Raw genomic sequence first — 16721 nt, forward strand, 5'->3', positions numbered from 1 at the left:
AATATCAGCATGTACCCTATAGGATTGTTGTGAGGAGTAAATGAGATAACTTACGTAAAAGACTGTCACAGTATGAGAAGGTTCCCTAGAAGAGAGTAGGTGCGCAATAGATGTTAGTTACCTTAAAGACATACTAGAATGATACACATGAAACTAACCAGAGTGCTTCTTTGTTAGGAAATGGGGTGAACAGGGCAGGGGACACAGCCACAGGAGTGGGAATAAGGCTTTTAATGTATTATATACTTTTTATATAAGTTTAAGGTTTTGAACCATATGGGTATAATATCTATTCAAAAAATTACAAGCGGGCTTCCCTGGTGGCGCAGTGGTTGAGAGTCCGCCTGCCGATGCAGGGGACACAGGTTCGTGCCCCAGTCCGGGAAGATCCCACATGCCGTGGAGGGGCTGGGCCCGTGAGCCATGGCCGCTGAGCCTGCACGTACAGAGCCTGTGAGAGGCCCGCGTGCCGAAAAAAAAAAAAAAAAATTACAAGCAAAAATATTGATCATTATTACTAAAGTTGGACTTAGGGAAAGGCCCTCTCTGTCTCAATCCCCCTGCCATGTTGCCATGGTCACCTCCTAATTGTTCCTTGGACACCTTGAACAGGGAGGAGGTTCCCACTGGTAGATGGAAACATAAAAGGAAGTTGGGTCGTTCCTCCCTAGGCAGCACACTCCCCTCACGGGACTTCTTGCCAGCATGGGGTGGGGAGTGTGGGTTCCGTGAGGCCAAGTTGGTGAACCTCTTTGAAGTTATAAAGCACTGCTCTGCTATACGCTATCATACCTGCTTCCTACCTCCTTAGGAACTTTCCAGTCTACAAAGTTCGGTCTCGTCCTTACCCTCTCATCATATCCTCACAACAGCCTGGTGAAGTAGCTGGTATTATCACACCCATTTTACAGTGATGAAAATGAAGTTCAGACGTGTAAATAACTATCTGGTGTGTTCTGCCCCACCAGGAAATGTGTGTGACTACCTGTTGCTTAAAGGTGGGAGGCAGGCTTAAGCAGTTTGAACTGGTTTGAAAGTACAGGGCTTGGGGATCCAGGCCTAGCATGTATCTGCTACACCATACAGCTGTTCAGCCAATCAGATTCCAGCAACAAGCCAGTCCACTCAGTCTTCATTCCAAATTCACCAGCAGTCATCCCTCAGAGTCCAGAACTAGCCAGTCCATTCAGTGCCTCCTACCCAATCAAAATCTAGAACCTCTCGTAAGATCCATTCTCTCATCCAATCAGTAACCAGCCGCAGCCAAGCCAGTCAGCTTCTCATCCAATCAGAATCGAATTTCTCCCAATCAAAAGGAAGCAATAAAGTACATGTATTCTCCAAACAATGCAGCAGCTACCAGATGAGCCCAGATTCAGAAATGGAGCCCTTTAACCTATAGAGGAACATATAGCAGTCTGAACAGATTTTTCATGGGACTGGGAATGTTAGGAATCTCCCAGGGACATCCAAGGCCCCAGTCATCAAGTAGGAAAGTTAAAGCTCAGCATGGGCTCCACCTCTTTTACTTCCAGGGTCAGAGTTGTGTATATGTGAGCCAGAGACACTGGGAGCTGCTGTCTGTGAGCCATCTCAGGAATCTTTCAGTGAGCCTGGCTGGGGGGAGCAGGGCCAAGAGTTCATGATCCAAGTCCATCAACAAGCACTGAGGCAGAGGAACCAGGGCTTTCAGCCAGGAGCAAAGCAGGCTGGGGCAAGAGAAGCTATGATAACTGTCTGAAATCTCCAAGGATGGTCTGCCTTTAGTGGCCACAAGGGGAAGGCTAGGGACAGCAAGTGGAAGGAGTAACAGAATTTACTTCTCAGAATGCCTGGGTTGGAATGTTGGGGGCAGTGGTAAGCAGCTCCTCATCCTTTGGAGGTGGGCCAGGGCCTGACCTCATCGAAACTGCCATGTCTGGGTACTGACTCTGTGTGTGTGTGTGTGTTGGGGGGGGCGGGGGAGCAGTGAATAATACAAAAAGGCTGCAGGGAATCAAAATTATTCACTTTCTGAAAAAGTTCTCAATGTACAATATACACCAGAACTCCTTGGAAATGCACATGGGTGAAAATTCAGAAAGGAGCACCCACTTAACCCAGCACCAGACCCAAAGCAGGACACATGTGTGGGGCGAAGGCGCGAGTAGAGCAGAGTGAGACAGGAACTATCAGAGATCAAAGAGAGCTAGCTCCCAGACAGCTTCGGTAATCCTTGTTGCATGGAAGGGGAGACTGAGGCCCACGGGCTGTCTAAGGTCACACAAGGAGTTAGATGCAGATCTGGGCCTAGCACCCATTTTTCTGGCTCTTGATGGCAGTACGCTCCTCTCCACGAGGGCAGAAACTCATTTTATGCACGAGCCCGGCAGTGATGACTGTGGAAAGTGGCCAGATTTAGATAATGGGGGTGATTGGGGGCGGCTGCTGAAGGAACCAGAAAGTATATATGCTCTGGCTAAAGGCACTTAAATACCACTTTTAAAGAATTTGAACAAACCTGGACCATAAGGGGCATGGGTCTTCCCCCATGCTCTACAGACTTTTTGGCCAAACTCTTTTTTTTTTTTTTTTTTTTTTTGCTGTACGCGGTCCTCTCACTGTTGTGGCCTCTCCCGTTGCGGAGCACAGGCTCTGGACGCGCAGGCTCAGCAGCCATGGCTCACGGGCCCAGCCGCTCCGCGGCATGTGGGATCTTCCCGGACCGGGGCACGAACCCGTGTCCCCTGCATCGGCAGGCGGACTCTCAACCACTGCGCCACCAGGGAAGCCCTGGCCAAACTCTTAAGGAGAAAACAGAACATGATTTCCACAGGATTCTGGTTCTCTCAGTCCTGACCCAGGGAAGAGAGAGGGCAGCTCTCACTTTCAAGCCAGCACACATCTGTACCCATGGCAGATCCAGACACTCAGCAGATGCAGGCAGCACGTGGACACACACCACAGGCACACACGCCGTAACTAAGCAGTTCCACCCCACTTCCCAGGCCAGAATTGGGGAGGAGGGAGAGGGCCCTGACCACCAGCCAGTGAGCGTGGAAGAAAGAAAGAAGCAAGACAGATTTGAGGCAGAGTGTATTGAGAACAGGAGAGAAAACAAAGTTGAGGGAAGAGCTCAGCCAGCCTGATCACAGGAGCTGCAGGATGGAGGGTGGGCTCTTCCATTGCTGGCCCTCAGGGGTGGAAGGGAGCAGGGGTCCAGAACATGGGCTTCACTCTGTCCCGGGAGGGGTTTGGCGTGAAGGAGCCGAGCTCCCTCGCGACTCTCCCATGCATGCCCCCATGTTCTGGGCAGAATGAACTCACTGGGAAGGCACCCCCTGTTGCCATGGAGATGAGCCGAGAGCTCACGAAAACTGCAGGCTCAGCCCAGCATGGGCACCGCCTCCACCACCCCTCGCCCCTCTGGGGAGCCCAGAAATAGGGCTGGGAAAGAGAAAGTGGGTGGTGCTCGCCCCCGGTCTTGGGAAGCTTCCATCTGAATTCTGCCTCTTGCCTCTATATTCTATAACCCCCACAAAGTGTGGTTTTGGGGGGGCTGCAGCACATCAAAGGTGTCAGAGGTGGTGAGGATCTGACTACCTGACTCAAAACCCTCACAGTATGATGGGGAAACTGAGACCCAAAGCTGCACATGGAGTCCATCTTTGAGAATCCAGATCTCCTAAGTCCCAGCCTTTTTTTCAAAACCTTAAGGTCTCCTTTGTCCCTTCCTTGAGCTGCTGTGCTCCTGCCCCAGCCCTTGCCGTGTTCCCACTGTCTCCAGGCGATCCTGAGCCTGAGCAGTCCCAGCCTAAACTTCTGATCTCCTGGCCTGCTGCTGCAGCTCATTCCAGCCACACCCTCCCAAGGACATCCTTACATCTACTCACCATCTGTCCTATGGCAACTGTCCCATTTCCTTCCCCTCTCTTCCCAGGGGACTGTCTTATCACTTACAGGGCCTTTCTCCCAAAGCACCAGCCTGTCCTCTCATTCCTCACAGATTGTCCAGCTAGGAGGGCCCTCATTGTATAAATGAGAAAACTGAGGCACAAAAAGGGAAAGTGACTTGGCCAAAGTCGCACAGCAAACGGGAGGCTGAGATGTCTCTCTCCTTGCGGCCCCTTCCAATGCACGTAGATGGCTGCTTTCAGTCATGCAGATCTTGGCTGAGGTTGAAGGCAAAACAGCTGATGGATACACTGCTAGGGGCCTCTCTCCTAGCTGCACACCAACCTCTGCACAGCCTCCTACAGGGCCCTCTGTCTCTCAGGGGTCCCCTGGGACCTCCCACATCCCAGAACAGTGAGGGCAAGCTAGGTAGAACCAGGACTGAGGTCTGGGATGAACTGCATTAGCTGTCTCGAAAGCGGAGCTAGGTGTTTGGAGCGGGCATGAAGGCAGCTGAGCAGAGGGCCAGGAAGAAGAGTGTCAGACAGCAGTGGTGGGCTGAGTCCTCATCCAGCAGAACCCAGGAGAAGAGAAAATGTGGAGGTCGAGGCAAAGGTCTCTGAAGCAGCGGAGAGGAAACAGTGTCCAGAAGGCAGAGGTGGGTGGAAGAGACAGGCCTGTGGAGGTGAGAATCCAGCAAGAGGCAGAAAGATGCCAGAGCTGGGGCCACAGTGAGGACGGCCCCACCGGGGTGGCTGAGGAGGCAGACCCTTGGCTGGCTGGTCCCACAGGCAAGGGCAGGCTCTGTTTGCTGCAGAAGCCCCTCAGCAAGACGCTGGCATCCCTACAGCTCACAAAGGCCAGGTGAAGCCCCCCAGCTTCATTAGGGCCTGCCAAGGGAGTTCTCTCTCCGTGACCCTCCTCCCCCCGCAGTGGCAGACTTCAGATCCCTCAGACATGGAATCGAGCCACTCTGTGGTAGGGAAGGGGCGGCTGCAGCTCAGAGAGGGGAGGTGACTTGCCCGACGTCACAAAGCTAGCTGGTGGCAGCATCAGCCCTTGAGACCTGAGTCCCCATACTCCTGACTCAGCCCTGTGCCACTTCCTGCTCTCCATCCAGCCCTCGGAGAGCGGGCTCTGACAGGCAGCGGGATCCCTGTGGGGTCCTTTACTTGAAGCAGAAGGAAGGCTTCCACACCTGAGCCTCGATCCCGGCATTCCGGGTGGAGAAGGAGGGCCTGGGGGCTTGCTTGGCTCGGGGAGACCACGCCCTGGAGGGAGACACGGGCGAGACATCACTGCTGTAGGTAGGGCTCACGGCAGTGGGCTGGAGGCCATCCTGGCCAGGGGAGGAGCGGCAGGGCCGAGGCAGGGCAGGCGACGGTGGGAGGGCCGCCTTGGGCAGGCTGGGTGCCAGGTCCAGGGAGCTCGGCTTGGCAGGCGAGGCGGCTGTGGGCGAGGACTTGGCAGGTTCCTTGATGGGTGAGAGGACAAAGAGCGAGGGCCGCAGCTGGCAGGGTGGCTGCCTGGAAGGCTCTGGGCGCAGGACCCCATTCTCCGGCAGGTAGCCATGATAGAGGGAGGCAGGCGGGGTCCGAGCCGGGCTTCGGGACGCCACTCGGAAGCTGCCAGGCGCATGGGTGGGGTACTTCCAGCACGAAGGCAGGGACATAGTGGGTGAAGGGCAGCGGGCCCGATCCGCGTGGCCCGAAGACTCGATGACGTACTTCTCCATGCGGGACTGGCGGCGGGCGTAGAGCTCAGCCCCCTTCCCAGAGGCCTCGGAGAGGTTCTGGTTGGGTTTGGGCTTGGGCTTGGCCTGGATGCGCGGTGACTTGAGGCATGAGGCCCACTCGGGGACAATCTCCTCGGTGCCTGCGGGGCTGGCCCTGTCCCGGGGTGCGGGCTCCTGCTGGAAGTTGGAGGCCTCGGCCCCCAGCGCGAAGGGCTCCTCCTCCACGCCCATCTCCCCCTGGTCCCTCTGCCTCCGCTTCTCATCCGCTGTCTGTACCAGATCCAGCAGGTCCGGATTCGGGGTCACCTTAGGCTTCTCCACGAAGGTGAACATGGATTTCCGGCTGCCCCTGCGGGCCATCGACTCCTCCAAGATGCCCGTCTTGCTGGCAGGAACTGCCTGGCCCTTTAGATGAGAAGGCTTGGGGTCGGAGCTGGGGTACAGGGCAGAGTAGGAGGGGGGAGACCTAACCCGGGAAGTCAGGGGGGCTGTGGACAAGGTCTCGGCATAGGTTGGGGGTGGGGTGAAGTTCCCCAAAGGACGTCTCTCCAAGGCGGGGCTTCGCTGTGCCACGGGCCTCCTCTCCAGCATGGGGCTATGGGACATGATGTGTCTCTGTGGCCGAGGGCTCCTGTCTGCCACGCTCGGGGTCCAGGGGGCGGGACCCTTCTCTCCAAGATGTCGTCTCTCTACCATGGGGCTTCGTTCCATCTGGCTGGTGCCGCCCGGTGCCTGAATCCCAAAGGGCCTGGCCGTCCTGTTGACCACAGATGGGGGCTTGGCCAGCGTGAGGTGGACCTCACTGTACAGTTTGGTGGGCGTGGTGGCAGCTGCCCGCCCGGACATCTCTTGTTCTGTGGACACCACTGGGGCACCAAGCTGGACATCAATGAGCAGGGAGCTGGACATGAAATCTGGGGCTGGGGGCCTGGAGCTGGAGATGGGAGTAACTTCTCTGGAGAAGGTGCTGGTGGTGGTAGGTGGAGCTGATACCTTATCAATTAGTAGTGTGCTGGATCTCACCTCCACAGCTGGCTCCTGGGGTTGCCCACCAGCACACGGGGTGTTGGGTTTGAAATCTGGTACTGCATCCTTCTGCAGGAGCTGTGTCTGTGAAGAATTCTGTTGGATGCTGGACAGTGGCAGGCTTTGCGGGGTGACAGTTGCCGGTGGGTTCTGATCAACATCTGCGGCTGGCAGGTTGTGGTTGCTGTTGGAGGCTGGCGTGATGAGCGTGGCGCCGGGTGAGGGAAGGTTTTGGCTGGCATCTGTGGCTGGGCTGTGGACCTCCGCCGGAGGTGGAGTTGGGGGTGTCTGCTGGGCTTCTCGGTTCTGGGACAGGTGGAGCCCATTGGCCGTCAGCAGGGCCGCGTTCTCCTTTAAATAAACCACCAGTGGTACCTCCTCTTCCTCACTGGCCACCTTCTCCAGGTGCCGCAGCAAGCTGGCTTCCTCTGAGGAGCCCTCCATGCTGTGACCAGGGACCCCCGTGTCAACACTCTGGCAGGCGGGGTTTCTCGGAGGGCCTGGTTCAGGGAGGGAGGTGGGACTCAGGCTGAGCCCTGGGGCATGGCCTGTGGGGCTGGCAGGGGGCACCCTGAGGGACTCCTGGCCGGGCTTCTGTCCCCTCTGGCCGTGGCTCTCCAAGGTGAACTCGTTCACCCTCTGCCGGCGCCTGTTGAAGAGCTGGACACCTCGGGAGTTGGAGCTGGGAGGGGTGGTCAGCTGGGCTGCGATCTGCTGGCTCCTCGCCTTGGCCTCTTTTAGATCCTTCTCGGTGAGGCTAGTGCTCCGGCCCAGTGCTGCAGGAGGGACAGAGGCCGAGTCAGCAAATGGGATTGCAGAGCCACAGGGGTATACGCACAGACAGACAGATGGTCACCCATGCCCCACTACAGATGGCCTTTTCCTCCGGAATTTGATCTTTTTTTTTTTTTTTTTTTTTTGCGGTACGCGGGCCTCTCACTGTTGTGGCCTCTCCCGTTGCGGAGCACAGGCTCCGGACGCACAGGCTCAGCGGCCATGGCTCACAGGCCCAGCCGCTCCGCGGCATGTGGGATCCTCCCGGACTGGGGCACAAACCTGCGTCCCCTGCATCAGCAGGCGGACTCTCAACCACTGCACCACCAGGGAAGCCCCCGGAATTTGATCTTTACTCACTGTGTCCTAGAATCTCCTCATAAAGATCCCCGACCCAACCATCATGGCCCAACTCAAATACCCATGTCAAACCTTCCCTGATTACCCTTTTAGTATTAACTGCCCCCTTGTTTGGATTCCCCCTGAAGGTTGTTGACATGGCACTTTACCAAACTCAGCAAGAACAACTCACCCTAGCAGTCAAGGCCCCACTACATCTCGGACTCATCTTGTGCCACCTTTCTCTCGCACTGGGCTCTTCCTGGCTGGCTTTCTGTTCCTTGAAAATGCCAAGTTTGTTCCTGCCCCAGGGCCTTTGCACTTGCTGTTCTCTCTGCTTGGAATGATCTTTTCCCAAGTGGCATTCCATGTTGGTTCCTTATCGCTCAGGACTCACGTGAATGTCACCTCTCTGGAGGGGCCTTCCTCTATAATCAGCACCCCCCGGCAACCCATCTCTTTGTTTTGTTTTCTTCATAGCATTCAACACAATTCAGTATTATCTTCTTTACACGTTTCCTTGTCTATTATCTATCTCCCTCACCTAGAACGCAAGCTCTAAGGGGGAAATGAACTTGCTTGACTTGTTCATCCCTCTAACCCTAGCCCCTAGAATAGTGCCTGGCAAAAAGTGGGCACTCAGTAAGCATTACTGAGTGCATGAATGAACCTGCAGGATATTCATATGCCTAAGTGCATATCTTAGGGCCCTTTATACTTTCAAACTCATAGTATAGTCATTTCTTAACACTAACACTTCCTCTTTTTAGAATAGGTAATACATTTACATGGACTAAAATTTTTTTAAAAATTTAAAAACATAAAAAAGTATACAGTAAAAAATGTCTCTCCAGGGCTTCCCTGGTGGCGCAGTGGTTGAGAGTCCGCCTGCTGATGCAGGGGACGCAGGTTCGTGCCCCGGTCCGGGAAGATCCCACATGCTGTGGAGCGACTGGGCCCGTGAGCCATGGCCGCTGAGCCTGCGTGTCCGGAGCCTGTGCTCCGCAACGGGAGAGGCCACAACAGTGAGAGGCCTGCGTACCGCAAAAAAAAACCAAACAAAAAACAAACATGTCTCTCCACCTCTGAGTGCTCCACACCACAAATCAGGTAACAACTGTTAATAGTTTCTTCCAAGTCTTTGCAGAATTTCTTACCATTTTCATGTAAACAGTCATTGAAAAATTCTCATACTTTAATATTATAAAAGTAATAAATTGAGCTAATTTCGACAGTGACTCTACTAGAACATTGCATTACCTCATTTTATCCTCACAAGAACACTAGGACACAAGCACTACTTGCCCCCTATTTTACAGAAGTGGAAAATGAGGCCTAGAGTCTTGTAAGTAACTCACCCAAGATCACACAGCAAAGGGTGGCAAGGCTGGAGTCAGAACCAGTTCTCTCTGGGTCCACAGTGCATGCTCAAGCTGCCTGCTTGTCCCAAAGGTCCCTTTGGGACATATAGGGGACAGAGTCAGTGGGAGTTGGGGCTCAGTCTGGGGCTGCAGGCTAGGACCGGAGTCTGGGGCCTGAGGTCAGGGATCAGGCTGGGGGTCAGGCCCTATTAATCTGTAAGTTCACTACAGGCAACCATTTCTTTTTATATCACTGCCCAGCTGGCACAGAGTCAGTGTTTAATTTGTGCTTATTGAATAAGGAATGAAGAAATGGATGCATGAACAAATGAACCTATGGACAGATGGATGGGACAGCCTGTGGCCGGGCTAGCAGCTCAGTCGGTGGCTGGGAAAATTCCTCCCTTTGTCACCCCACCCCCACCGAGGGAAGCTAATTAGTTCTTGAGGAATCTGACCCTGCCCTTCCTCCTACCTTGCCCTCATTAGCACTGGCCATGACATGCTGAGTGCGTCTCCAGGGACAGCTTTTCTAGGCATCTTGCCAGCGAGGTTCAGAATTCATGGACTCTCAGAGCTGTTTCACTACCACCCCCATTTTATAGATGAAGAAACCAAGGTTCAGAGAGTGGTGCAGGGCTGAGCTCACACTAGGGTCAGCGGGGAGGCCCACACAGGACAGAGTGGCTGCCGACAGCTGCTTCACTGGGACCAGGCCCAGCAGCCACAGGCTCTCTGGCCCCAACCTCCTTCTTCCCTCCTCCCATCACGACCTGGCTCCCCACCACACAAACCTGTGCCCACAGGTCCAGAGCAGTGACAGCACACAGCCTGCCCCATGTGCCCCTGACGCCTACTTCCTCCTGGTAGGGCTCCTCTCCTGCCTGGATCACCCCATGATGAAGGCTTTGGGGGTTGGGCCAGGCTGCTCCCCTGTGGGGAACTTAGGTAGGGGACAAGCCAGCAACACAGGAGGGGTTGCTCAGCTCATGCGATGTCCATCTCCTCTGGTCTGCTTAGAAACCAAGCCTCCCGGCCCAAATCCAGGCTCTGCTATTTGCTAGCTGTGTGACCCCGGCAAGTTACTGCACCTCTCGGAGCCAGTTTCCTTAGCTGAGAAGAAGGTAATAAAAGCACTGACATTAGGGTTTGGAGGCTACAATGAGATCGTGGATGCCAGGGGGATTACTGTCATTCAGCCCGAGTAGAGAGGACCGAGGGCTCATGCTACCCTGGGATGGAGTTGACGGTGACCCCACGTGACACCCTGGAAGGGGTCAGAGCTTCTTCTAGCAAAGGAGATTCACCCTACAGATCATGGTCCTGAGAGGGGTGACTGTCTTAAGGTCACAGAGCAGGGGATTCTAGAGTTATTGGGAGGCAGGGATCATTGCCCCAAATCACAAAACCTCAGAATCTCAGAGATGGCTGTCACCGGGTCCAATTCCCCACACAATTCCTGCGTCCCTAAAACCATGTCCTGAGTGTACAAGCCTCTGTTTATACCCTCAACTGACAGGGAGCTCACTACCCTGAAGATGTACCTTCTGCTAATTAACATTCTTTCTTTAGCTATAAAGTCACTCCTTATATTAACTCCCACCTCTTGACTTGACTCTGCCCCTCACTGCCACACAGATAAAGAGCTTTCTCTTTCCAACCTGACAGCCCTGCAGAGACTCAGTCACAAATCACATCCCCATGGGGCATGGTCAGGATAAACATCCCTAGTCCCATCAGTGGCTCTTATGACACAACTGCAGCCATCGTAGCTCACATGGATTGGGCTCTTACTGTGTACCCGGCGGGTTCCCACAGTGCCAGGCTCCTAGAAAGGGCTTCAGTGTTTGTGTAATTCAGACCTCCCAAATCCCTGCACTTTTCTCTTTTTTCTCTTCACCTCTCTGCTTCAGTCCTCTCCCAAGGTTGGTTCTAAGGGCCATGGGGCTAGAAAATGCTCCAGTGTCAGAGAGTGAAGGGCCCTCAGGGATAAGCTGGCCTGGGAGGCTTTAGAGAGGGAAGGGGTTGCAGAGGAGGCCATGGGCCAAGACCTGGTCTGCTGACCCCCAGCCAGGCTGGGAACCTTCCCCAGGCTGTTGTTCTGGGACAAGAGGAACCCAGCAGAAAAGGCCACGGGGTGAGAGAGCCCTGCCTTCGAGGGAGCTCCCGTGCCCCCCATCCCAGCCTGCAATGACTCCACGGAAAAGGAATTTGGCAGGAGGCTTGGACCAGACCCAGACAGCAATCCAGATGACTTTTGCCACCCTGCACAAACAAAGCTGAGAGAAGGGGGGCTGGGCCAACTACGGGCATCCCAGAGTCCCCCACTGCAGGGCACCAGGGGTGGCAGCTCCATTCAAAATTCCCCAGACTAGGGAACTGCCACCTCTAGTGATGCCCCAGCCAGGTGCGTCCAAGATTGTGGTCCCTGGTGTCAGAGAGGCAAGAGGTGGCCAAGGCCCACAGGGGACAGGCCCCTTGCTGAGCCCCCAATCTGCTTGGCTGCAGCCTGCACCTGTACAAGTCCTAACACCCCCTCTTCCCTCAGCCTCTTCAGGGCTGGCCCTTGAAAGCCCCACCCTGGACAGTGGATGAGGAGCTCTGAAGACCAGCCTTCCGGAGATGGAGGGGTGAGGGCAGACTCAAGGAAGAGCTGCCCAGGGTCAGGAGACCTGAGTCCAACAGGGTTAAATCCCTAAGTGGGGAAGGGGGACAGGAAGCCCTGAGTACAGCCCTTAGAATGAAGATCGCAGTGGGTGCTATAATTAGTGAGCCCTCACTACTGCCCAGTATAAAGTGCTGTGCCATGCACTTTAGACCCATCATCTTGTTTGATCCTCCCAATGACCCTAAGAGATAAGTACTAGCACTCTTCCCAGTTTGCAGAAACCAGAGCTCAGAAAGACCTGCCCAGGGTCATATGACTTTTAAGTAGCAGAGCTGGGATTCAAAACTCAAAATCTGGTTGCTGAATCTCATTTCTTAACCACCCTGCCTTCTGGACCCTGACTCCGGTGGGAGGGGCACCAACAGAGACTCTGGTGCTCCTGGATGCTGGTCTGAAGACCCCTCTGTTTCCACATCTTGTGATCAGTGCCCGCAGCAGTGCCCTCTCCTCTTCATATTCAGCTGCCCAGAGCAATTCATGCTTTGTCGGCCTTCTTCCTCTCAGGAGAAGAGCTGATAAATGCATTGTGACTAAGGTAGAGATGACTGCTAGGACATAAAAAACTAGTGGAGTAGAAAGAGCACGGTGTGGGGAGTCAGGAGACCTGAGTTCAAGTTGTACTCAGGCAGGGATAGGCCCTTTCTCCCACCCCATTACTTCAGTAGGCAGCTGCCTGTCCTGCCGGCCATCAGGCCTTTTGGACAGAGGATCCAGAGGAGGGAGGCAGGGCGGGGGAACGGAGGCCAGAGCAGAAGGTCAGGACAGGGAGAGAATTCAAGGAAATTCTTCTTCACACGGCTGCCGTCAATGGGAGTGTCCAGGGCCCGGGTAGGGTGGAGTGGGACAGGGAGCCAGAGGTAGGAAGAGAGACTGGCTGGAGATGGCCCATTGTGGCTGCCTGGGAGTCTTGGCAACGGGACAGGTAAACAGGCTGGGTTAACTGCCCCCCTGGTGGGGTCAGGAAGGAACCAATGGCTGGCTGCTGCACAACCTCGGCCTCAGCCGGGGGCAGGAAGATGAACTGGACCTGAGTAATGGCCTGACTACCTTGCCAGCCCCTGCCCCGCATCCTCCCTGCTGAAAGGAGGAAATGACACAGCCTCGTTTCCCTGGGGAGTTCTCCATCCATGCCAAAGTCCTGGTGAGTGCAACCTGACTGAGACCCAGCAGAATGCCAGGCCTCCTTGCAGAGAATAATTCATACTAAGGTGGGAAGGACTGCCAGACACGGGAGATGCATAGGAATGGAAGTGAAGAGCCCCAGACCTAGCTCCAGCCTGGCCACCAACCGGCCGGCAGAAGTCATGGCATGCTTCTCCCTTAATGCCCAGGGGGAACTGAGACCAGAGAAGGATGCTGTATGCCCTAAGTCACACACCCCAAACCATAAAGGCACCTCTGGGTGCTCGCTTTACTCACTCCGGCTGGGTCCTTCCTGCAGCCCAGCTTCCCTCTGGGTGCTGAGCCGGCCTTGCTTCTCAAAGCCTCCGCGAAAGGCAGCCAATCGACTAGCTGACAAAGAGGAAAATCCCACGTTGACGGCAACGCGGAGGAGCTGGATATGACTTCTCTCCTCCACAGATGACTCAGCCTAGCTCTTTATCAGGAAAACCGATTTCGCAACAGCCTTTTAAATGGTCTCTCCGCCCCCAGTCTCTCCCCCAACAATCTACCCACCCCACGCTGCCAGATCCATCTTCCTCCTGCCTGGCTCCACTCGTGTCGGGCCTCTCTCCTCCTCTCCAGGACATGGGGGATCAAGCAGCAAGTCCTCATCCTGGCGTTCAGGGTCCCTGATGTCAGGGTCTGCCCGAGAGCTCGCTCACCTGCTCCCTGCGCCCTCAGCAACCGTCAGAGGGAGTCCAGCAGCTCGTGGTGCCACACCTGCCCTGCGAGTTCCAGCCTCTGCTGTGGGTTTGCGCAGACCCTTCCACCCGGAACCCGTCTCTGTCTCCTATCCTTTCTACACGCTCAATCCCCAGATCATCAGTGTTTTATCTGCACCGCTTAATAACCTCATCACTTGGCATATTATTTGTTTTAGTCAGAGTTTTCACCAGGGCGTGCTTACCACATGCCCCATGCCAGGCCCTGACTTCATTAACAGCAGCCAGGAGGTCAGCAGTCCCCTCGTCTCCATGTTAGAGGAGAAACGGGCTCAGAGAGGTGAAGTGACTTAGGTGGTACAGCTAGCCAGAGGCAGAGCTGGGATTCAAACCCAGGGTGGCCCAGCACCCAGCCCAGGACCCATCACATGGGCCATGCTGCCTCCTCCCAACATCTTGCTTTGCAGCAATCAGGGTCTGGGTCTTATTTTCCCCCAGAGAGTGCAAGAGCCAGGGGAGAGGGGCCTCAACTGCTTCTGCCTTGTCCCCTACACCTTCCCCGGGGGCTTGGAGAAAGGATGAAGTCAACGAGGATGACAACAGCCAACACATGAGGAGCTCCAGATGCTGCCAAGCTAAGGGTTTAGCATATATTTTCTCACTGAATCCTCACAGCAACTCATAAAGGAGGCCCCCTTACCTCTGTTTTATTGATGAGGAAAAACGAGACCCAGAGAATTAGCCAACTCACCCCAGGTCTTACAGCCAGCAAGGGACAGGCAGAGCAGAGCCGGAGCGGGGAGTCTGACTGATCCCAAGCCTGGGCCCCTCCTTCTGAAGAGCTCTGCCCACAAAGCACACTCACTTTCCCTACCTACTGTCCCAGGCCCAGCCCAACGGCCACTTCCTCCAGGAAGCTTTCAACAATCCATCCAGACTCCTAGATCAGTGCTCTTTCCCAACTCGACCTGGCCCAGGGGCCTCGGAGCAGGAGCAGGGCGTGGAGGAAACAACAGGTTGAGAAAGCTCAGGAACCAAGGCCCAAGGGGAAGGAGGCTGGGACTGGCCCAGCTCCTGGTTATCTCCCTGACAGGGGTTCGGGATCATGCAGGGCAGGGTGGGTGGGCTAAGTCGAGGGCTCCCAGGTCAGGTCGGCATGGGTGTTGGCTAGCAGGTATCCCTGTAGGCCACAGGCACTGCTCACTGCTGGCTGATGAGGGCCCTGCTATGCGGTCCTCCTCTCCCAAAGGCCAGGAGCCACCACCTTCCTCCTGCCTGCTCTACTAGCCTAAACACTAATCTACAGTTAGATTTTCAGGGACTTGGAAACGGTGACCCAGAGAGAGGCAGGCTCAGTTCCAGGTGCACAACAAACTGGAAAGGGCTGGTTCACAGGGACCCAAGCTGAGACCCAGGCTCCCACCTCCCCCAGTCCAGCCCTGGTAAGCCAGGCCTCCCCCCGACCCCCAAGCCCTCTCCTGCTGCATCAGCCTCCATCATCCCAGCCCTGGGAGCCTTGAGAGTACAGAAAGGACTACCACACCCTACCCTTCCAGAGAAAACACTTAATCCAGGAGACGTAAAGGTGGTGAGCCAGGGTGGGAGAGAGAGAATTTCCCCTAAACTATGCCTCTGCCAGGAGCAGGGCTGAGCCTAGTCTATCTCAGGGTCCCCAGCACCCAGCCCAAGGCCCTCGACAAAGATACAGCCCTTCCTCTTGGCCCTGTGGCAGCCTGGGGCCGGAGTTGGTCCCATTCTCTCTAAATTCCCCAGACTCAGCAGAGGCCGTCACCCAGGAGGGTTTCACTAAGTGTTGACTAAACAAATGACTGAAGGATGAGCAATCCCACAGTCCAAATCTACCTTCACATTTTACTCCACCATTCACCCCAGGAGACAAATTCTCGATTTGTCCAGATCCCAGAGTCATGGAGATTCTAGGTCAGAGATCTAGAGGGTGGTTCCTTGAGGAAGGGGAGAGAGGAAGGAGGGAGGTAGCAACATGGCTTTGGGTGAAGAGGGAGATGAAACCTCAAATGGCAGTGTGAGATCCAAGAGGCAGAATATTGCATTGAGTGCCAGGAGAATATAGAGCTTAAGAGAGAGATAAATGAGGATGAAGAAATCTGGGAAGTCTTCCTGGAGGAGGTGGCATATGCTCTAGGTCTTGAAAGCTGGAGATGTGGAAGCATTTCAAGCAATGGGACAGCCCAGTGGAGGCTGGAAGGCTCAAGGTGGACCCCACCCCCTCCTCTACCCACCTCCACTCACACCTCCAGTCAAGACAGCTGGAGAGGAAGGCACCTATGACAGAGGAACACGTCCACCACTGGGCCTGCCCAGAGGCTAAGGGCGACTGGGGTGGTCCAGGTAGAGTTCCAAGGGAGCTATGTACATGGGAAGGTGCATGCCTAGAGCCCAGAAGCACCGTGGTATCTGCCCTGGGCCTCCGGGTGGGTTACATAACCGCCCCACCGGGGCCACAGATTCAGCCGGGACCCTCCTCCGCCTCCACCTCCCCAGCCATCTGTCTCTGCTGCTTCCCTCTCATAGAAGAGGCCGCTGCACTGCCCAAAGCAAGGCCAGCGCCCTGTGGTAAATTCCCCACATTCCTTCCTCACAGAAAAATAAATAACGGGGAGAAAAAATGCTGGAGGAATGATAATGACGGCCCCAGCACGCTGCAGTCCCAGCTCGCCTCCCCACCCTGTAGAGCAGAGCCCGTCCTGGGCTGGGGCGGGGATGGGGACGCTGCTGCTTCTCCCTGAGGCATCCTCACTGCCAGGCCCTGGGATCGACAAGCCGCCCGCAGCCCCTCACCGCTCCCCCAGGCCTGTCAACCCTCTTTTGTTCTCAGGGTCACTCGTATCTGCTGACGAAGGTGCTGGGAAAGGTGCTGAGAATCTTTCGGTTGTGGCAGGTGACCACCGAGGGCAAATTTGCCAGAGGCTGGGCGCCCTTCACTTTTACTACTCAGGTTGCTGTTTACTGAGCGCTTCTTATGTTCCAGGCATAATTATCATTATTTCATTATGTTTTGTTTTATCTTTGCAAGCTGTAAAGTACTGTCATACCCATTTTACAGATGAGGAAACTGAGGCTCGGAAAGGTTTTATGAT

The 16721-nt window shown here is 55.1% G+C and overlaps 1 protein-coding gene across 7 annotated transcripts in view; it reads right to left on the bottom strand.

The window, feature by feature from the left end:
• SYNPO (synaptopodin) overlaps positions 1-16721 on the bottom strand; it is a 54770-nt gene that overhangs the window by 3093 nt on the left and 34956 nt on the right. For 4 of the 7 annotated variants that reach the window (XM_082622252.1, XM_082622250.1, XM_082622251.1 and 1 more), the window contains one exon: positions 5072-7410. In XM_082622252.1, coding sequence (XP_082478378.1) covers positions 5072-7410 — 2339 coding nt within the window. Of the gene's footprint in view, positions 1-5071; positions 7411-13195; positions 13289-13453; positions 13566-14353; positions 14447-16721 lie in introns of those variants that run through there. The other 3 variants (XM_082622254.1, XM_082622255.1, XM_082622253.1) reach the window with 3 other exon arrangements.

Source organism: Mesoplodon mirus (assembly GCF_964341445.2).
Source record: "Mesoplodon mirus genome assembly, chromosome: 5".
Classification (NCBI taxonomy): domain Eukaryota; kingdom Metazoa; phylum Chordata; class Mammalia; order Artiodactyla; family Ziphiidae; genus Mesoplodon; species Mesoplodon mirus.